This window comes from Vidua chalybeata, chromosome 1 (genome assembly GCF_026979565.1).
Source record: "Vidua chalybeata isolate OUT-0048 chromosome 1, bVidCha1 merged haplotype, whole genome shotgun sequence".
Taxonomy (NCBI): Eukaryota; Metazoa; Chordata; class Aves; order Passeriformes; family Viduidae; genus Vidua; species Vidua chalybeata.
This window is the reverse complement of record NC_071530.1, coordinates 124,886,333-124,909,482: the sequence shown is the minus strand read 5'-3', so window position 1 is coordinate 124,909,482 and position 23,150 is coordinate 124,886,333. Positions and strand designations below refer to the sequence as shown.

At 38.2% G+C, this 23,150-nt stretch overlaps 1 protein-coding gene across 2 annotated transcripts; it reads left to right on the top strand.

Annotated features, from left to right (window-relative positions):
• The first annotated feature begins 3,153 nt into the window (after positions 1-3,153).
• Positions 3,154-13,183, top strand: IMPA1 (inositol monophosphatase 1). Of its 2 annotated transcripts, none has more exons than XM_053954816.1 (9): positions 3,154-3,189; positions 3,407-3,488; positions 4,837-4,970; positions 6,887-6,991; positions 8,260-8,305; positions 8,449-8,557; positions 9,274-9,382; positions 10,810-10,961; positions 11,390-13,183. In XM_053954816.1, exons 2-9 carry the CDS (start codon positions 3,426-3,428, stop codon positions 11,506-11,508), a joined length of 837 nt encoding a protein of 278 aa, XP_053810791.1. In that variant the 5' UTR covers positions 3,154-3,189; positions 3,407-3,425; the 3' UTR covers positions 11,509-13,183. The 2 variants fall into 2 exon arrangements, with proteins under 2 accessions (XP_053810791.1, XP_053810800.1); XM_053954825.1 differs by lacking the exon at positions 3,154-3,189 and adding an exon at positions 3,277-3,295.
• The last annotated feature ends 9,967 nt before the right edge of the window (positions 13,184-23,150 follow it).

The window sequence follows — 23,150 nt, the reverse complement described above, 5'->3', positions numbered from 1 at the left end:
GGATAAAAGATCTCAGTTAGCCTGTCACTTATTTTGCTTTACAGTACTCTTTACTGTAGTTTTAACATGACTTAGGTACGAATAAATTACTTTACTGGATGTGATGGGGATATCACGCAAAGGAAGGTGTTTTTGGTTTCCATGAAGGAAAGGGTTTTCAGTGGCTGGATATATTGGAAATCTTTGTCTCCTGTCAGTGGAAAGTACAGGAGCATTTTTCTGCTTTCCCCTGCTGGTCTCTCCAGTTGTTATCTTACTTTCCAGTACAAGAGGAATAGTTCCCTTTTCCCTTGTTACTTACTTTCCTTCCTTTCATCTGCAATTGTCTATTCATCTTTCTTTTTATCTTAGGCTGCTGTGGTACAGAATATGCAGTAAGAACCCAACCAGCATTATGGAACCAGTGAGCTGGGAAGAGCCTTAAACAGAACATTTTTCCCACCCTGTTTCTACAAAAGCAAGTGAAAAATGTTTTTGTGCAATAGGGTCATCTCCCTTTTATTTTAGCAGAAAATCTTCTGCTAAATCTTCCAAGAGTTTTTTACTTACACCCTTCCTCCTGCCCCTGATTTTTCTGCCTTAGCATTTGCAGGTAAAATAATTGAAATAAAACTTTTTTGGGGATAAAGAGAAGATAGACTTGGAATGCAGGAAGTAAATCTTTGGGGTGACCTCAAAGGTTTTACCAGCCTGGTTGCTTTCATCAATTGCCAGTAATGGATAAGGGCTATCAGCCTGTAAATGACAGTACAAACATGGCAAGTCACAGTTGATAAGACTCCAAAAAGTTTTCACTATCATCTTATTCCAGGATGTGTCTAGGATTGTACACAGAAGCTCATTCCAGGTAATTTTCAGAAACTGAGAAGCAAAACCAAATTAGTCTGACAGATAAATAATTGAGAAGAGATGAAAACTCCACCCTAATCAGTGGTACTAGGAACAAAAGCAGAAACTTTTCCAGACCTCTAGGATCTTGCATAGGTTAGAACTGCTCTCATTTTACCTGTTTAGATTCCAACATATCTTTACTTAGCATTCTGTTTTGTTTTGTTTTTTTAAACTCATTATCTTAGCACATTTTCATACAGAAAGTTCAACAACTGCATTTGAAAAAAAAAACCAAAAGACTTCGGAGGAGTCAGTTCGTATTTGAAACCACTATTAATTTTACAGGCCTGTGCTTAGAAGATGCTGAATTGTTTCACTTCTAAGTTAATAAACAAAACTTTAACCTCTACTAGATGCAAAAAAATGTATGTAAAGTTATGCAAGCAAGAAAAGGAATTTATCAAAAGAAATACTTCCTGATTTTACAACAAACAGTGCTTTCAGCCAAACTACAAAATAGGTGAATATCAAGCGTTTTAGTTGTTCTAGCTGTAATTTTAGAGAATGCACGAGGTCAAGGATTTACAAACATTTTATGAGATGCTGTGGTAGCAGCTCCTGGCCTTGTTCCAGTTCAAACATTGCTGCAAGGTTGCCTGGCATGTGTTTGTAACATATGCAACAGTATGGAAAGGGTTTTATTAACACCAAGAGTTCGATTCTGCTTGGATCCGTGACGTGTTAGATTGGTTGGGCAATGCTGTACTAAACAAGAAATAATATATCACACTAAGAAAGCAAACAGTAATTTCTCATACTTTTATTTTCACAATTTTCTGTGTCTGTTTTGGAAAAGTATTCACCCTGGGGTGTGATCAATCTGGTTTGCAGACTTTTCTATCAATATGTCACCTCTGTTCATCCAGTTTATCAGGTGACACATAAAAATACACCTTGCAGCTTACTTTTCCTCCCAGTAGCCTCATATATAAAATACAAAATTTCATTTCAGCTGGAATAGAAATTGTGTTTTGGATTAGGAAAATTCTTATACTTGTTAGGAGAGAACTTCAGGCATTCCTATTTTACTTCTACTGATTTTAAGGTGGATGCAGAATTTGAAATCTGTAAAACCCTTGCTGTAATGTTAAGTATACATTAATGACGTCAAAAAAGCCATTTTTCATAACACTCATGCAGTCCTATATAGATTGTACTGGGGCATGTTCAGCTGCTTGCCTCAACAAAAACTGATCTGAGCCAAAGTGTCTCTTTCAGTGGTCTGTGTGCTTTTGGTAAAACTCGATTGCAGTAAAGAATGATTTGCAAAATAATCGATAAAAACACAACTTATCATCTCTGTAGTTCTTTAATGATTGTGAATATTTTTAAAAACAAGCTTATTCTTGTTTATGAGGTGGGAAGGACGAAATGTTGAATTGCACAGTGACTTGCCCCACACAACAGATTCAGTGAGAGTGGAAACTGTTTTTCAGTGATGTGGAAAGACAAAAGTAACCCCCTTTGGCCTAGCTGTGCATTACGTTGGCATTGGGGCAGTAGGGTAAGACTGTTTCTTTTGGTGTGGTAGACATTTCATGATTACTTTAAGCGTCAAGCAAATTGCAACCCTTGCCCTGTTTAGCCAATTACCATTTTACATAGGAGAGTGAGTTACATCAGTGGCAATTTGTGAGGACAAAACAAGCCCTCAGTGTTTTGCCTTTACCAGATGACAGAAAAATAGGCTCAAAAGACCACAGGGGGGAAAAAATGAAACCAGTATCAGTCAGGCTTGGCCAGTTTTTTCTTCTGTATGATTTTAATTAATATTGAAGATGCATCAGTTGCACTGCAAATTGCTTTCAAAAACCGTTGAATCTGTGAACTCGCCCTCCATGAGCGTTCTGAGGCACTGACAGAGCTTTCCCAAAGACGATGTGGATGCCCCACCCCTGGAAGGGAGCAAGGCTCAGCTGGATGGGGCTCTGAACAACCGGCTCTAGTGGAAGGCATCCCTGGCTACGGCACAGGGGTTGCTTATGATCTTTAAAGCTCCTTCCAACCCAAACCATCCTTTCAATTCTATGATAAACTTCAATCGCGTGCTCCATGGGAGAGCATTTCCGGTATCTCCGCCGTGCCACGTCCGATTACTAACGAGAAGTCGACATCCAAGCCCCATTCCAACACTTCCCCGGTGAATTCTGACAGCGCCGCCGCCGAGGCTGCCGCGCCCGGCCCCGGGCTCCCTCACACGCAGGCGCGCGCGCCACCGAGCGGCGGCGGAGGAGGCGGGCCCGCGGCCTCGCGCGCGGCGCCTGCGCCTGGGCGGGAGCGGCGGCGGCGGAGGCGGCGGTGAGTGCGGCGCGCGCCGCAGCCGCCATTTCGGGCGCCGTGAGGGGGCTGCGCGTCCTGCAGCCCGGGGCGGGGCGTGCGCTCAGCCTGTTTCCTCATTTGAACAGTACATAAACCAGGGGAAGGAAAAAACTTCGAATTTGTAAAAAAAAAAAAAAAAAAAAAAGGAAGAAAACAAGGCATAACAATTTTTGGCATTAATCTCTCCTCTTGCTAGGCTCTTTATCTCGGGAAAGATGGCAGATCCCTGGCAAGAATGTATGGATTATGCAGTTGGTTTAGCAAGGAAAGCTGGGGAGGTATGTATAAGCTCTTTATAAATAATGAGGTGATTTATTGAGTCTAATATGTATATAACTTTTGAAGGAGGTTGGTGTTGGAATTTCTTTTGAAGAGTGTTTTGTCAAAAATCTAAATGGGCAGAATAGTTCGTGATGTTCAAGTGCAACATGAGAGTGTCTTTTCTGTTTGGAACTCGGTTAACTTAAGAAAATAACTGTGCACTTTTCCTTGTCTTGGAGTCCAATTAAAGACTAAGGACTAACTTGTTCCTTAAGTTTTATTTAAAAAATAAAATTCAGAATTGTGGTTATCAAAGAGCATCTCGATTTTCACCCTTAAACTACTCTTGTCTGCCGCACTTGTCTGCCTTATTATTTTACCACCTGAAAGCTGGTGACAGTCTTTTCTTGTGAACACGTCAATCAGCTTTGTACAGAGGCTTGTTGATGGCACTCAATACCATATTGTGTTCTCTCCATCCTTGGAAGTGTTCAAGGCCAGGCTGGACCAAGCTCTAAGTCTGGTCTAGTGACCTAAGTCTAGTGACCAGACTTAGGTGTCCCTGCCCATGGCAGGAGAGCTGGAGCTAGATGGTCTTTTAAGTTCCTTCCAACCGAAACCGATCTATGTTTGCTTCTCTTCATGAAGACTGCTTTGCTTCTGAAAATAAGAACCATCCCTTACAGTGGTGATGTTTTGCCATATGAGGTTTAAGATGGCTTAGAACAAGAAAAAATTTGTGCATCTCGTCAAAGCCTCAGCACGAGTGGTTACCAAATGTTTTGGTTCTTAGTAGTTCTTAGTACATTTGAAGGCTGTGTCAGCCAGTCAAGATGGCACATGTAATAATTCTGTCCCCTGGAGCTGCAAAGTCCGTGGAACATTTTCTCTGCAACAACCTCATTAAAGTCTTCCCTCAGAAAATCTTTCTGAGTTACAGTAAAATAATTCTATGGGCTGTGAGGCATGGGTTCTTACTTAAGCTGATACTGATAGTTTTAAGATCATAAATGCAGGGTCTGGCTAAAAATACCTGACTTGAGCTCAGTGTTAGGTGTTTTATTCAACTCTGGTATTTAAATTTATGAATCTAAAACTTGTCCTTACAAAACAGACTCCAGTCTCATCTACCTGGAGATCTTCCTTTTGTACTTAGGTTTAAAGCCATGTAAAACTTTGTACTTTGTAGGGACTAGAGATGCAATTTCTAGCTCCTGCAGTTAAATCCAGGTTATGTCACTGCTTGTGTTTTGTGTACAGTACAGAAAATGACCGTAAAAATTATGCTTAAGTATTTTTGAAAACTAATATTTCCCATATTGTTAACAGTGAAAGATTTTTTCCTATTTGTTTTTGTTTCAACAGATAATCCGTGGAGCACTCAAAGAAGAAATATCTGTTATGACTAAAAGTTCACCTGTAGATCTAGTGACAGAAACTGATCAAAAAGTAGAAAACTTCATTATTTCTTTGATAAAAGAAAAGTATCCTTCTCACAGGTATGGCTTGTATGCTTTTGACAGAAGAAAAATGGAAAGTTTATGATTTTCCGTGATAAAGTTTTATTACAACTGGCATGCTGGCAAGTTGTAGCATTACCTTCAATAAGTGAAGTATTTTAGAATAGTAGTGGGTTGAAGTTTTGCCCCGGGCTGTAGCAGCAAAATGAAGTGTCCCCAGGTCTGCTGACATGAGACAAAACTTAGGCTGCAAGTCAGTTCCAGTTGAGCCAACTGTAATAAACGTCCTGGTTGTTGTGTGGGAAAGTCAAAGGTAGCCCCAGGAGACCTGGAACCCAAATTTCTTGTCTGCTTTTGAAACTAGAGTGCCTTTGCTCTCTGTGTTGGATGAGTCCTGTGGAACTGAGTGTGCCTTTGGCAAATCTCATACAGTTTTGCAACATAAAACATCCTTAAAAGAAGAGAGGATCTTCTGCATAACAGAAAGACTGCCATATAAAATACTGGTTTTCTTAATTGCTCTTCCCCTTTTTTCCCCTTCTTCAGTCCCTATCTATAACCCTGTCCCCCACCCCCTGAGAAATGTATTCTTGAATGGTGATCTGTATGCATTTTGCTTACATGTCTGTCTTTAGAATTTTAACATAATGGCTCAAGTTTAATACAGTTTCCTTAAAGTCAGTTTGCTATTTTTTTCTTTCATTTTCTTGGAGATTTTGTTATTGTAGCTGTGTATGTGAAATGTCAGAAATCTATATAGAACTGGAACAACTGAGGTGGTGCAAAGGTTCAGTAACCAAATTTGTATAAGTATGCAGACTTGTGGAATGACCTTGAAATAACAGTTTCTGTGACATTGATAAGCATTTCAGAATATATTAGCTTCTTTTTATTTTAGGTAACCAATGTCACATTAGGCGTAATGGTGCTGAACTTCGTAGTGAATTACTCATCCACCTATATTCAGTCTCGTTTTTCTGAAGGGCTGCTGCTTTTTGGAAACATGCTGTTTCTCTCTGATTAGTCATCTTCACTTCTGTAGTTAATCATAAAACTCCCAGTCAATATTAAAGAGACCTCATTTGTTTCCTCACGGCAGTTATTTTACATGTTTTTGGAGGAAAGCATGTGTTTGCTGCAAAGTTTTCATAGGTTGAGTAATGTGTGATAAATTGTGACAACCTGCAAAAGGCTTCAAAGAGAATTCCTCCCACTTAGACTCATTCTGATAATTTTGCAGTCTAAAACACTTTCCTGAGCAGCAAAACTTAATAAATTTGGGGTGCTGTGGCACTATGGGTCCTAGGGTTTAGTACTGTGGCTGAGCATGCACTCACCCATCTTCTTCAGGAACTCTGTTTTGAATTTCATCTCTTTACCATGTTACCATTTTGTCATGCTTGTAAAACTAAAGTTTTGAGATTAACAACTTCCTGTCATATTTGGGTTGAAATCAGTCTTCAAATTTAACAGTTGCTGCAGGGTTCTAACCAGGTACGTAAGACCACAGAGGTTTCTTCACTGAAAACACAAGCTACAAAATAATGTTGTATAGCACAAATAAGCTGAAAGGTGTGAATAGATGTAGGTATTCTGAACAAAATTTGATGATGCTGTTACTGGAAAAAAGTTATGAAAACGTCAGTGTTCTGAATGCTAAATTCTGGTATTATTCTAGTATATTGTGAGTGCTAAATTCTGGTATTGTTTCTATGTTGAAACATAAAATTCTTTTCCCTGCATATTGTGCTTATCCTTGACATCATAAATATGCATGCGAGCTTGGTCAGATATCGTTGGTGCTTTCTGGATAAATACTGTATGTCTCAGCTTTTTGTGTATGATCACTGGTATTCATAGCTTCATCTCACTTTTAAGAATTTCAGTGTCAAGGACAGTGTTGTAATTCAGACATTTTAAATAATTTCTGTCTTTTAAATGTGTTTCTACTGTAGCTTTATTGGTGAAGAATCTGTTGCAGCTGGAGAGGGCAGCATTCTGACAGATAACCCCACATGGATTATAGACCCTATTGATGGAACTACCAACTTTGTACACAGGTCCACTTTTCATTTTTTTTTATGTTGGCAACCTCAACTGATTACCCTTTTTCTTTCTCCAGTTCCATGAAAGTAAGGTTGTTTCTAATTTTTGAACTGCTTTAAAAAAGATACTATGAACTTGTTAATAGTTACAAATTGCTACTTATTGAGAGCCATTGGGTAGTCTTTACAAGCATTTTAATATTCCTGTGAGTATTGTAATATTCTTGCTCTGTTACCTACATCAGTTGTTCCATACGAGGTCTGTATTATATAGCAGGGTTCAGCAGCCTTTGGCATGGATTTCAAAGATAGATGGGCACATTTCAACAGGAACAGGATTCAGAATGAGAAGTTGCAGCATCATCAGAAAGGGAATAACAGCTTCAGGTGCTGATTTCTAAGAAATTTCAAATCCATTGAGATCTAGGAGCCCCAGCTATGAAGGAAAGCAGGATATCACCAGTAGTTATCAATGGTATTTCACACCAAAATGAGGAGGGTACTTAAAAAGTAACACTGACAACCTATTCCTTACATCTTTTAAATGTGGTAGATTTTGGCGCCAGTGAGCTTTTCTGAGTCTGCTTGATTTCAGTTTTGAAATGACTGCTGCTATGTGCACAATGGTTTTCAAACATCTTCTGAATCCTGCTAAATAACATGTTCAGAAAGTTATAGGAAAATAACTCATTCTGCTGAATCTACAGGCTTAAAGTTGGTATTTTCTGCAGAAAGAATAAAAGCAAATGTCTAGGAATTGAAAAAAAAGTAAAAGTTAATTAATTGGTTGATTGCTTCCAACTTAGACTGAGATGCAATCCACCATGTCTTACATAGTCCCACTATCTTCACTCTTCCTGCTTTCTTCAATATCTGTCTTTGTCGTGGCTTTGGTGGAGAAAGGGGAGGTGATGGGAGAGGTAACTTGGTTCTTTTTATGAGACCATTTTGACCAGCTTGCTCCTTCTGAGAAAGGTTAGTAGCATAGAGTTTTGTTTGCATTCTTTGGCTGTAAAAAACAGTCCCTAGGCTAGGAAGAGCTGTAACAGGAATGGCAGCCCCTAGTGGGTAGAAAACTTTGTGTTTCAAATGGCAATCAGTGTTGTTGGCTCTATTTTCAGCTAAATTGTGCAAATTCCAGAAAACTCGGTTCTGTATAGTCCAAGTTTGTTTTTGAAATATACATTACATTTAACTGAACACTGTCTTTTATTAAGAGTAAGCATGGTAATAAAAGAAATTTAGTATCTCACCATAAATTAGTGAAATGTTTTGTTTTGTAGGTTTCCATTTGTGGCAGTTTCAATTGGCTTTGTTGTAAACAAAAAGGTATACTTTTTATTATTTAATATCTAACCAAATTCAAATTAATTGTTTGCTTCTACTTACAACTAAGTTCTGTAATTTCCTATTTCATTGGAAATAGGAAGAAAGGGAAAAACCCCTCAAGGTATTTTTCCTTTTTCTTGCAGATAGAGTTTGGAATTGTGTATAGTTGTATAGAAGACAAGATGTATACTGCCAGAAAAGGAAAAGGTGCATTTTGCAATGGTCAGAAACTTCAAGTATCGGGCCAAGAAGGTAAGCTGAACTGAGTAGCTTCTTTCTAGTAATTACCAGATTGCAAGAGAGACAAGAGAAATTTGGGACCTGGATATATTGGTATTTCTTAGCTCATAGTTTTGTTTTGCAAGACTTTCTTTGGCCATGGGCTGTTTAGTTTTGAGAAACACATTTTATGTTCTCTTTGATGCATATGATGTGATTTGTGCAAAATCAGGACTCAACAATTGAAGATTTTATTTCCCATATATTGTGGTTTTGTTAATTTGTTTCTTTGTTTTTAATTCCCTGTATGTCTGCAAACTGTTTGAGATTTTTCTTTAGATTGAAACAAATCTGCCAAACAATTCAGCTTCTCACAGGTGTGACCTATTGGTTTAAGCCACTGCCACTCTTCTGTGCTTACAACCCTACAGCACGTAAAATCCACACTTCAAATAACATCTTCAAGTATCTCAAGACTGTTTTAATTTTTATAGCAATAGAATTCTATATAGTACTGGCATCGATTAATGTATATGCACAGTTGGAGCAGATCATGCTTCTTTCATTGTATTTTTTTTCTGCAATTTTCCAAATAATAACAGAGTTTTGTATGTTTGATATATGTACTATTTTATTAAGATACCTCACTTTTATTCATTCTTGTAAGAAAGCAATGAAGTAAACTCTGGTAGTTACTGTGACTATTTAAGTTGTGGTGTTGGAAGAGTGAGGTTTTGTTTCTTTTCCAGACATTACAAAATCCCTTTTAGTAACAGAATTGGGGTCAAATCGTGATCCAGAGGCTATAAAAATAATTCTTTCTAATATGGAAAGACTTCTCAGTATTCCTATTCATGGGTAAGATGCTTCCTATTTTTATATATATTTATATATACTGACAGTGGTAAATAGGATAATTTTTAGAAAACTTCGGTTGCAACACCTTAAATATGAAATATGACTTAAATGTTTTGTCTGGTACCTTCCACAGAGAAACTGTGTTTAACTTCTTCAAGCTGAGACATGCAGAAGAGAAGCCTAACAATCAGTGTTGAGAAGCAAAGCATATTCGGGCTTGCAGGACTACAAAGTGTTCTATTTTCTAGTTTAAAAAACTAAATACAATTTTCTGCCTTTTTTTTTTCCCTAGATAAAAGTGGATGAACAGAAGCTATATAACACTTCTTAATTTACTTTCCTTGTAGTAATGAAAATTGTTTTATATATATAAGACAAAAGTAGGTCTCCTTTCCTCTTTCAAAACCATACAATTTTAATTTGTCTGAGTAGTTTAAATTGTCCACAAACTGCTCTTATTTTGGTTGCATTCCCTGCATTTTGTCCTCCAGATGAGACAAGGTCTACATTTCCACAAACCATCTTGTATAAAGTTGGTTTCATAGACAGTTTTTCGTTACTCAACCATATCCGTCTTTCTGATCTAACAAGTTTTATGCTAAGATTCTCAGGATTCTTGTTTTGACACTTAACATGTAGATTTTTTTCCTACTTTCAAAAAGTCTTCTGATGTTGTTAAATAATTTTGCTAAGATGTAAGTAGGAAATACATTTGAGATGTGTTGAGAGGTCAACTTAGTAAGTAAGTGTGCCTTGTACAAAAAACTGCAGTTACTTCAATTAACAGTAAACTGTACATTAAATTCTGACTGATAGCAGCTAAACTATTGCAAGAAGCAACTTAACTCCAATCTCAAACTATTGTTTGCAAATAAAATGCCCAAGTACATTGACATTTCCAAAAGAAACTGGAATTGGTGACACGAGGGTTTGATGAAGTTTTCCAGATCAAATTTATGCTGTGTAATTTATTTTGTATGATTACTGTTAGAGGGTTTGGCAAGTCAGAGAAGTTTACTGAGCATCACCAGAGAAACTGAAAAAAAAAGAGTTTTCAGCACAGAAAAGTGTACACTCTCCTTGAATTCTGGTATTCAAAGAGCAGAATAGACTGTTACTGTTTCATGGGAAATTATCTTCCATCATATGTTTTAGTTTAAGAAATCATTTAAGATGTGTTTAAACAAAAATTTATTAACAGAATTTGTAAATGTAATTTCTAGAAATCTGCTGTATTTTGAAATTCTTCAAGCTATTTAAGCAACACTTTGTTCCCATTTTTTTATGTTTCACTGCAGCGTTTCATCATGCTTGCTCTAGTTCAGTTCACTTCCATCATGACATTTCTGTATTCTGTGTTGTCTGTTACAGACACTATAACTTTTTTGCAAACTCCTTTCAGTTAAAACATCTTTTATCGCCTTTAGGATTAGAGCTGTTGGTACAGCAGCTGTGAACATGTGCCTTGTGGCAACGGGTGGAGCTGATGCTTATTATGAAATGGGGATTCACTGCTGGGATATGGCAGGCGCTGGAATCATTATTACTGAAGCTGGTGGAGTACTGCTGGATGTAACAGGTAAATACATGGGCCTGCATAATACTCTTTTGTCCTTTTAAATGGCTAATAGGGAGCAAAATGTAGCTGAAATGAGAAGGCAAAAAGTTCTTTTCAGTCCTCTTTCCAAGCTACCACTGCTGAGCAGTTCCCAACCCCTCAATAGATGAAGAACGGGTTAATTGTATGTTCTTAAGCAAGAAGACAACCTTTACTCCCTTGGCTGGCCTCCTGGAAAAGTGAAAAAAGACAGTAAACATACACTGAAGAGAATTTAAATGCAGCTCATACAGGATACCTGTTGTGTTAAATGCATTTTTGTCCAGAGGAAAAGTTTTGTCCTAAATAATAATATATAATTTACATTCAATTTTTCAGTGCTTATTTTCATACCAACTTTTAATTTTCTTCGTATATGAACTGGTTGCTTTGTTTGCTTTGCTTTCTAGGTGGACCATTTGATTTGATGTCTCGAAGAATAATTGCAGCAAGTAGTCGAGCTATCGGAGAGAGAATAGCCAAAGCACTTCAAGTAATTCCTCTGAGAAGAGATGATGCAACCAACTGAACGCCAAAGCTGCACCATAAATGTCCTTATCTAATGTTGTCTCATTTTCCCACATGGTGGTCTTCTACCTTGAATAGATGGTAGTCTTTCAGTACTGGTGTGGCTGCTAAGTAGGGCTTTGAGATTGAACAGCATTCTAAGTAAGCTTTAACTGTTGAGTATTTAATTTAACATCACAATTAGATAAAAATCTAGGAAAATAAGCAAAATATGCAACTAGTATTTTCAAGTTTTATACTATACTGGAACACATAGCAAGAGACTCTTTGATGTATAGATAAAGATCTCTAGTCCTGTAAGTGACAAAAAGAAAACCCACTCTCCTAACAGCACATCACCACATCTGATCCTGAACCCAAAAAGATGAAGGCATTACTGTTTATCCAGTCTTTCTGTATCTGGTCTCCAGTGCATCCATTTCCTTACCTCATTGCACTTTTTGTTGAGGTGGTTCACACATTTCCAAACCTGTTGGTTGCTTGTAGTTTTGGCTACAATTTAAAGCCTTTATTATTTATCTGTCATTGGTTTTGTAGTCATCATTCTACCTTTCCAGTGGTAGATGGACACAATCTCTTCTTTAGCCTCATATGTGGCCAGTATACTTGCAAATCCATTACAATTTTGAAAATAATAGTTATTGTGCCAGAAAATATATTCATCTTCCAGAATTAAGTTCTTAGCACACCTATCACCACATGTACTTACTTGAAATTAAGATACAGTATGATTTGCATTTTGTTAACTTTGATTTGGTTTCAACATCGATGAGTGTGTTTCAAAGTCTAAGGCATCATTAAATCCAAGAGAGTTTTCAGTACTTCAGCTGGCAAAAAAAAAAAAAAAGCCCATAGTCCATATTTTTTTCATAATTTTCTAATTTACGTAAGCTACAAAAGCAATGACCAACCAGGACCAGGTTTCCATTGTGTTTTACTTAATGTACACAGAGGAAGATATATACCTGAACCTAAAGGTTTTATAAATTAAGAATTATTAGTGATTTAATTCTAGGTGTCAGTTGTTGTAAACTTTGAAAAGTAAACCAGTTCTCTGCATTTTTGTATTTAAGATTGTTAAAGCTTCAGTGCACTGTTCATATAATTAATGCACTTTTAAAAAAAAGATGTCAGATCGATTTCTAAACTGATTATTTTTTGTGTGTGTGTGTTTAAAAAGAAAGTTATCTCATTGGTTGTTTAGTTAAGACACAGCAGTGCTTTGGAAAACCTGACTTTTTGTACTGCTGTCCCACTATATTTACTTTAAAAAATGGTATATTGAAGTTTCATCAGATTGCATATTATGTCAGGTTTATATCAGTTAATTTTTGCAGATTTTTCAGAAACACTTAATTTTTAGATGTATCTAATGCCAGGTGATTAATGTTAACAAGGTCAGCCTCCTATTTAAAAGTCTTCCCAAAAAGCCAGACTTAAAATTACTTTTTAAATTCCTGTTGACATGGATGCAAACCTTTTGAGCATTTCACTGTAACTTTATTGCTGTACACAATATGTGTGGGATCATGGTTATTTTTGAAATGTCTTCTGTATCATTTCTGTGGCTTTTGTATAACAAAATCTGTATAACTTTATTTGTGAAATGGAGATATGTCTAAAAAGTACTTAAGATGGGAGAAGATGTTAGAAATAAATACACTTTAGGAGCAGTGGCTTTAGCTGTGCTTCCTTTCTTAGCATTCATCGGGTCCAGTGCTGTGACCCATCAAGCTGGATCTGTAGGCCTCAAACTGTCGGAGTTGAGTACCACTTCTTCTTGGCCTCTGATGTGCACAGGTCATAAAGTGTTGTGCCTTTAGATATAGGATTATGTGCACACCTCCAGTTGGGTTTTGGAGTGAATATTTCAACTTACTTCAATGAGATCGTGGTTCATTAATCATCTCCAACCTCAAATTTTAGACTCAAACTTTATGGGTTATCTTGCCAATCATTTGTGTTGGAGGTCTATCAGCTGTTTGAAGCATGGCTTTCTCATTGTTAGGTTTCCCAATAATGTTATCTGAGGAAAATCTTTTTATGATTTTCTTACCTTGGCCCTCTTCACTCTATTTGTGTTGGAAACTAGCCATTTTGCTAAGCATTATCTTCTCAGATACCTCTTCAATATGTGCCCACTTCTTTTGTCATGTGAAAGGACACTAAAATGTAATTATTAAGTTTAAAGACATCTTGTTTCTGATCTAGTCTGCAATTTTGACAAGTTTTTGTAATAAAACAGACAAGCTGAGATTGTTGTGTATTCAAAATGCTTTTGAGAGTTTATATATGAGGTAGTCCCTGTGTGATGAAAACTATAAGAGGTGTGGTTTTGTTGCTTTGAAAGATAAGAGTGGCAGAATTAATCCTCTTAGGTTTTTTAAAAATAATGTTAAGATAAAATTATATATTTACAAGATAGCTCTTGCTGGGCAATGAGACACTTGGGTAGGAAGGGCAGTTACCACAGATTGAACAGACAGACTGTCAAATTAAGGTAATGAATATTCCTCATGAAGGATCAAGTATACAGGAAACTGTTGCATAGGTTTTCAGTGAATAACGCAGGACTTCACCTGGAAAATTCCACTGTGGTTTGAACATCAGCTCTGAGTGAAGAACACTCAAAATTTACAGGTGCAAGAAGATCAAGTGGACAGAGTCAGCAGCTGGAACAAATGAAAAAAAAATGTTATAAACTACTACTGGAAATTGAAGGACTATATGAGCAAATTCAACCAGTCCCTTTGCCTTTACTTTGAGAATTTAAATAGTAAACATTGCCATTACAGTTACTACAGAGCCTACTGCTCATCTTAACAAAGGTCTTCAGGGGACGGGACTGATTTTTAGCCTGAACCTAAAACAAGTAGTACTGCAAAACAGGTAATAGTGACTTCTAGCACTGCTGTGTATGCAGGAGCCTTCGTCTACTGTCCTGGCAGTGATCCATCACTGGCCCTCTCCATTTATTGATTTGCTGATAATTTGTGATTGTTTCCTGTGATGGTCTGCAGAGCTTTGCAAAGCAGAGTATTCCAGTAGATGCAACCCTGCAGAGCTCTTCCCAGTGTGAAATATTGCCATAGTCACAAAAGACTTCAGGCTCTTGTCCAGCCCTCTTCAATAGTCCTGCAGAAAATCCCTCCTCTGCCCCTCCCCCCCTTATGGAATATGGACTATCCCTCATATCTGTGACCTAAAGCTGTGGTTTAATTTTGCCTAGTCTAATGTCCATGGGAACTAGGCATTCTGACTAGATATAAAATGTCACCTTGTGGCTGTGGTAATGAAGCATTTTAAATAAGGATCATCTCTTTCTTTTCCTGAGGTTCTTCCCATCCTCTCAAAGCCAGCTGCTGATTCAATTCTTTTCATTACCTGTGAGGGAGGTAATTTATTCCTTCACCAGTCTGATCCTGTTGCTACAGTGCTGGCAGGCAACTCTCAGCACACTGGTTTTGGATCTACAGCAGCTGGCATGGCTGACTTATTTGCACAAACTCCAGGCATCACAAGGATGTCAGTGATGTGACACCTCAGGAGTGTCAGCCAGACCTCTTGGATGGCAAAATCTGTTCCATTTCTGTATTACTGCTTGTCCAGCACCAAGAGCAGCAGTGAGTGGAGTCTGTCACATCATTCTCCAGTTTGTACGATGTTTACACAAAGATCTGCAGCTTCTTAAAGATCAGTGGGAGCTACTGAAATGTTCTCTGTGCCCATTATCTGCTGTCTGCCTGCAAAAACAACAGGGCAAAGAAAATCTGACACACTTCAAAGCCCTGTGCAGCATTTGGAACAAACAAATTGGAGGACTGCGCTCAGCCGAGAGCACATTATGGCGCTGTATGAAAGAGCTACAAACTCCTGCCTGTTTGAGGAGGAGAATGGATTAAAGAATGGAATGCTCTCTTGCAAAGCAAAGCAGAGCTAAATTTCTAGCACAATTCAAGCTATTAAGATGTTATAAATAATGATGAGTGTGCATCCTGTTCCAGAAGCTCATAGGCCCTTTTGATGACTGATGCATTGCCTGCATACACTGTGGCATACTTACTCTTGGTTTGCACAATCCCAGTGATGATTTTTACACTGAGGTGATTCTCTATACAAAAGTTGCTTTAGTTGGGAATCGGGCTTTCTATACTCCCATTAAAGTGGACGGAAAAGAGGAAGAAAATACAATAGTAATGGCTGTGCCACAGCACTGTAATTGTAAGCCAGCCTCCTCTTTCCACGCAGTGGAAGATTAAGGCTTACATTGTGTTATGTCACTCCTTATCTCAGCGGAGACTACGTTGACAACCATGTGAATCACTTTATTTAGAAGTGGTTGTACTGCAAATACTTGAGAAATCATTTCATAGGGGCTCTTCCTCAGCTTTCTGGGTTACATCTTCCTCTGTTGCTGCGCCGGGAGAGGTGGTTCCGTGCTCCTTATCCTGCCAGCGGACGCAGGCGGAGGGCGGTCTCGGGAAGATGCACAAACCCGCAGAGCCGCGCCCCTCACCGCTCCCGGCACAACACTAGATGGCAGCCGGAGCCAGGGAAACACCAGGAGGCCCCTGGCTCCTTTGCTTTAGAGACCATTCCCTTGCCCAAGCCTCCCTTCCACCCTCCTGCTCCCTGGAGTTATTGTTGGATAACTGAGAGCTATTCAGAAGAATTATGCCAAAAATTTTTTTTGAGGACTTTAGCTCTGTTTTTTTGTGACTTCAGAAGGAGTGTGAAACAGTACCTGTGCCACAGAGTTAATGTTCCCTCCTTTTCAATGTATGTTGTAGATTCTGGTATCAATCACAAAAGATCACAAATCTAAACTCTAAAATAAGATAAAAACATACAAGTCCTTAGATTATACTGCATTTAAGGTTATAGTTAATTTCCTCTGTAGTTTTTGCTGTCATAAATTAGGACATGGCTTTTTAAAAACCTTTCTTTAAGCCTACCAGATAATCTTCTAGGCACAAATGTATTAATCTTGTATGCAAATACAGCCCTGAAACAACAACCCAGACACAAATAAGCAGATCTCTATGAATTTTGAGATACAACTTCTTTATTTTCCAAAGAGAAAACAAGCTCAATATTTTGCCTCCAAATGTGTTGTGGTGATGTAAAGGAACAATAGTGTCTGTCTGCATTTTACCTGCATAATAGTATATTCAGACTATATTTTTCAGGATCTGCTCAAGCATGGACAGGTAACACATCTGCTTATTTCAAAGGTTCACAGGTCTCTCTGCTGCATCCTGTAAAAAATTTATTTGTATTTATGACCTTGCCTACTAAGGCAGTCTCCTAGATGTTAAGTACCAATGCATTGCTGACAAAAGGTTCACTGTTTATCTCAGTGTGGCTGTTGAGAGGTACTGCCTCCCACAAAAAGACTTTTCTGAGGAAAAGACTTTCCTGCCCTCCCTGTAACATGTCTGGAGATGCCCTGCCAGGGGCACACCACACAGGATATGCCCAGCATCAGGACACTACTGAGCACATCTCCACAGGCTATTGGGAGGCCCCAAGGTACTCTGCTTCCTAAAAGCAAGTAGTAAAAGGAGAAATATTTCCCTTACTATCTGCAATGCCCTTTAATACAGGTCAGGGTGAATTAAAATAAGTAACTCCAATGGGGATCAGCATGGTGTATCTCTACGGTGTTGCAAGACAGCTACAGTGTCCTTCCTTCTCCAGTTACAAATTCCCATTTGGACAAGAGAAAAGCTCCTAATGCTGTTTCTGGCACTGGGGTTCTTGGCCAAGGACAAACAGCTGTGGATAGACGGTCCCAGCTGAGGTATGTTGACCTGGGGATTGCTGCGGTGTGGGATCTTGGTGAAGGTAGGAAAGAGACTTGGTCAGAATAGGCCAACAGCAGCAGGGACAGGAGGTCCTAGCTTGGTACCACCTTATATTAGTACCTGCAGGGAATGTTTCTAGTTTTAGAAATGTCATTCTTTTCCAGCTCTCATAACAAACAGGTATGATGACATCTATAGAGATACGTAGAAAACCTCTGTAGGGATTTTCAATTTTCTATAATTTCTCCAGAATTAAAACAAGTAAAGTCAGGTGTAAAAGTTCATCAAGATGACTTTATTTATTATTAATAGTATAAAACTCCACTTTACTGGATGTTTGTATTGGCCTATTGTAGGCCAACAATCACCTCACTACTGAAAAGTAAAAATAATAAAAACACCCTTTATTTCTGCTTCATTATACTTGAAATTGTGGTTACAGTTCTCGACAGTCCTCCAGCAAAACACATTTAAAAGAGAGTAATGGTTAATGTTATTAGAAATTCCTGTTTCAATATTTATTTAGTTGTAATTAACAATGTAATAGCTTTATAAAAGTAAATTTTCCCCCACTTCATCTGTGCACCTTGTTCAACTCACTGTGTTGAAATGGAATTCATAATGACAAACTGTCAAAGCAGAGGGAGGTAAAAAGCTTTGCTTCTATTATTAACACTGAGATGTTAATAACAGTTTCCACTGAAAGGAAGTGCAAGCCTGGACATAATGATTCCCATCAACAGTCATTTTGTGTGGCTGACAATGAAAAACACTGCTATTCTGTCAAATGAATCAATTAGTAGAGAAAATATGTTTTCCACAGTACACATTCCAGTTCAGTTAACTTCTCCTAACTTTTATTTAAATGTCATGGAAAATGAATAACTAGTAGTTATTAGCCAGAAGTTATTAGTCAGAAGCATTTCTTTCTGCCAGTCGTACCTGCCAACTGCTAAGCCTAATACTTGAGATTTTAGGAAATGCCACCCCAATTCTGTAATCAGTTAGTTCCTCCAGTTCAGCAGATTCTGTTACTAGTGTTTATTTCTTCTTCCCGAAGTTTTCATTGCAATCTTCAGTGCATCTCAACTGAAGTCAAGTGGATTATGTCTCCTTGTTAATCCAGAGTAGAGAGTTGATTGTCTAGGGGGGGTTTGTTTGTTTGTTTGTGTTTTGTGGTTGTTGTTGTTGTTTTGGTTTGTTGATTTTTTTTTAATTTAAATGAAAGAATTATAGACAAAATATTCAAAAGATTGGAAGCAGAGAGAGAAATCAAAACCTCATTCCCTCTCTCAAGTAAACATGTTCTTCACTGGAGTTCTTTAGGATAGGATACCCTCCTATCTTCCCTTTTAGAATGACACAACTTCAAGAAGTGAAGAAAAAATAAATTTTAAGAGGCCACAAAACTACATCTCTTGATTTACTTGAAAGGAGCACTAAATGCAGTTACTTCCAGCTCACACACAGCTGTGGTCCAAAGGCTCTGCACTTAGGTAGAGCCCTGTGGATCTGATGTAATCCATAGCAAAGCTTATAGATTGAGCTTTTTGGAAAACAGATATTAGCATCTCTTTTAAAAAAATTATTTTAGCAGAACATCTAGGAAAGTAAGTAATTAGTCCGCTTTTCACAAATATTTAAAGCTATTTAATTGGCTTAACTTTCACAAGAAAAGGCACCATCTGCACAGAAGATGGAACAGAAGATAAGAAAGTGGAAAAACTGTTACAGTTTAGCCTATACAGAGACTAATGATTTTCTAAAGTGGCATCAGTTACAATAAAAACCTTCAAATCAAATTACAGTTATTGAGATAATGTAGACAGCAAATCAAATAAAAGAAGACATTTTTCTGCTTTGTTCATCTTTACCTGAGCATGCTCATTCAAATTTTGTTTCATTTGAAGGCTTTTTTCTCCCACTTGCTTCATATCTTTCAACATATGCATGACACACGGAGGCAGAGTCTCAGATGTGTGACTCTTCCATTACAGTCTGTGAAAATTTATCCCTGGCATTTCCAAACGCAGTGCAGGAACTATAAATCCACCCCACCCTGCTTGTTGCAATGTCTTCTATCAATGACTTCAGAGACAGCATGAACTCAATGAACTCAGACAGCAACACCATTGACAGGATGCATTTCATTTTGCAAAGGGCATGTAAGGGGGGATTGGGGGGCTGTCTTACGGTGGCAGAGATCTTGCAAGCTAATGATAGAAAGGACAATTTGTAATACCTTTCTGCTAGAAGGAAGATATTTGGGTAAACAGAAGATTTATGCAACAGAATTTGCTTGGTTTGGTTCAATTTTGGCTCTTAGTACACTGGCTTTTTAAAGCAAACACATTCACAGCAGGTACGTAGGTGGGCCTGAAGAGGCATACAGCAGGTACTTTGTCACATTAAACCAGATTGTAGTTGATGCAATTTGAACTAGGTGAGTGAAGGTGGAGGAGGTGGAACTAATTAGATGAGTGAAGGCAGGGGAGAAAACCTAGATGGGCAAGGTAGTTCTATGTGTAACTCTACTGATTTCATGCTTCCACATTCAAGATCCACAGAAATGACTCCTGGTGGCATGAGGAGAAAATGCTGTGCTAATCTACTAAATTCAGTACATCTATATTATACATATTTATTACCTAGCCAATATCCACATGCATAAAGAGAAAAAAATAGTCTTGGAAACGTTAAATTTCCTGTAAAAATTCATGTATAATGAAGTTTAATTTTTTAAACTTTTACTTGATAAATACTAATTTAATTTGTACCCATCAATTTGCTTTTTTCATGGCTAGGCTAGGAGACCTTGAGTCAAATACTTTCTTCTCATCACCACCAAAATGCTTTACATCCCTGAGCCTCCACTTTCAGCAGTGACAAACCAGCACCATGCCAGAGAGGAGAAGATGGTTCTGGTAGATAGTTCCTTTTCACCCACTGTTTCTGGCCTTGTGAGTAGCTGGGTGCTCGGCACCCAAACCCTGCAACACCACAGATCTGAATGAGGAGAGCAGCTTCTTCTCAAACATCTTCAGGGGGCGACAAGTATTTGATTAATGCAACCATGTTTTCCCTTTCTTGAACCTCCTATGTGATCCCGTCTCTAGTTGGATGTTACTGATTTTTACAGCTTCATGTACATCCCGCAAAACATTTTGTCACGTCCTTACCTGTAGGTTCACTTGAATTCCCAATGGCACCATGGAGCATGCTTAGGGAAACTAAGCACATGCCTGGGAACATGTCACAACCTAATGGGCTATCTGGCTTGTGGGTGGGTAGGGATCATGACTGTGGCTTCTAAGACTCCATAATACATGAAGACATAGAGACTTTTATCCTCTAGATTTCTCTACCTTATTACAGGTACAAACAGGTAGAGAAACAAATAGCACAAAAATCAACAATAGCAAGTGGATATGACTAATAAAATGAAGATATACGTATATCAGGCAATAAAAATTATGATAAGCAATCAATAACATAGTATCAATCATTAGTATGGCAGATAATAGCAGCAGCCAATTGTGTACTATTACAGTAGATTATTTCTATAGGGTATATAATACTGGCCCAGTAATTCACTAATCAGTATCTATACTAATTCAGTATCAAGCGAATTAGACAGATTTCAGAAGAGGCCAAACCATCCCAAAGAAGAGGACAAACTGACCCCAGAAGGCTACCCAGCCTTCTACTTCCCAGAGGTGGTAAGACAATCCCCCAAAACTGTGCCCAAAGGGAATACAGTAAAATAATTATGCAAAGTTTTCTGTTTGGAGATGATCTGTGTCACTGAGCCTGGAGTCAGCCAGACATCCCTGGTGAGTATCCAAGTGCTCGCTGAAAGTTTCTGTGAGATTTAACCTGTTTAGGAAAGAAAAACAAGTGAAGCACAGGAAGTACTCAGAGGGAGTGGCTTCACTTTGGATGAAAATGTCTTTTAGGTCATAGAGGCATAAGGGGTGTGGGACATCTCCACTTCAAGCAGCCAATAAATGCTGTGAATTTCCATTTTTGCACATGTAACAACCAACAGATGATGCTATTTGCTGTTCCTTTGGAACCATTTTATTTTCCCAGACTGTTTCCAGTTTTTCAGACAATAACTTTCTGTTACAGCTTCTTATTTTAGGGCCTATCACTGGTGTCTCAGGATGTCTCTGATTTACAGGTACACAGTTGTACTTCAAATATGTCAGCTGCATTTCTCAAGCATGTTTCTCTTTCCCAAGCCTAGTACCCCATATCACAGTCCCAGGCTGGCAGACTTTCCTCTGTCAATATTTTTCAGCAGAAAATTTTCTTTTGCTCAGCAATTTTCATCCTGCCACTTGTATGGCTGTTCATATCAGGACATGCAAAGATTTGAGGATGTTGTTGGAGCAGAGTCCTCCATCTCAGCAGGCAGCAGTGCACATGCTGAGTCTAAGGAGGCAACACTGACATTTCTTTTTAATAACTGGATCTGCTGAAGCTCTTTTTTGTTATGTTCACTCATTGTAGTTATTTTCTCCATGTTGCTACTGCTTCTCTTGATAAATGCCTGCATTTCGATATAGCTCTTTTTCCTCCCACAACAACCCCTTTTTAATATTCTCTATAATCAATGTTCATTCCTTATTAACATCATCAGAGACTAATAGGTGCCTTAGCTATGCCACAGCAAAGCAAGAAGCTTTAACATGAGCCACATCAGCAATGTTGGAATTTAATTATGATTGCAGCTGCTGGAAATAAAGATAAAAGATACAGATGAATAGTGATCTTCACATACATCACAGATATTTGATGTGATAGAGGCTTTGATTCTCAAAGCTGTGCAAGTGCACAACTCCATGAATTAATGGGAGGGTTCTTCTCTTTCTAGGGTTAGGAAAAATTATTTTTATTGCATTTGCAGTCAATTTTTTTTCTTTGAATGCTTCTAACCACAGCAAAAAGGAAGGGAGAGAAGAGTCAGAGTCAACTACAATTTTTCATCCCTGACAAATGCAGCGGCTTCAGTCCGAAAGAAGGTAGGTTTAGATTAGCTACAAGGAAGACATTCTTTACTGTGACAGTGGTGAGGTACCGGGACAGGTTGTCCAGAGAAGCTGTGGATGCCCCACCTCTGGAATTCTTCAAGGCCACGTTGGATGAGACTTTGAGCAATCTAGGTCTAGAGGAAGATGTCCCTGCCCATGACAGGGGTGTTGGAACCAGATGGTCTTCAAGGTCCCTTACAATCCAAACGATTCCGTGATTTCATGTTTGTTTAAAGTGTTATTAAAGACCTCCAATGACACAGACTCTGCAGGTGTTTCCTTCTCTTTGTGACACAATTAGAAATGTTTCTACCAACGTCTAAAATAAATCTTTCTAACACTAAAGCTCATTACTTCTTGTTCCATTCCATGTGAACACAGAAAACAAAAATTATTCTTATTATACCAAGTAGAAAGGTGAATTTAACCTAATCAACAACCTTGTAGAAAAACAAGTCCTTCAGTTTTGACAATGATTCATGGAGAATTACACTTTTGCTTGTGCTTTTCTTCTGGTTCCATCCTCCTTAATACCCCTGTAGGAACTTTGAAAAGGAGTGTCAAAGTCCCAATTAAAGTCAGGACAGATGGCATATTACTCCTTCCTGAACTATAAGCACAGTTGTCATTTTGAAGAAGAAAATGTTGAAATTACATAATTTGCTCTCAACATATAGTTTAGCAAGTAGCAGAATTGTTTTTCAGCACCCAAATACTTAGAATTAGTTTTTTAGTTGTTGTTAGCAAGGCCCATTATTCCCCATCTCCCCTCTAGTTCTTTTTTTCCTTTCCTGTATATT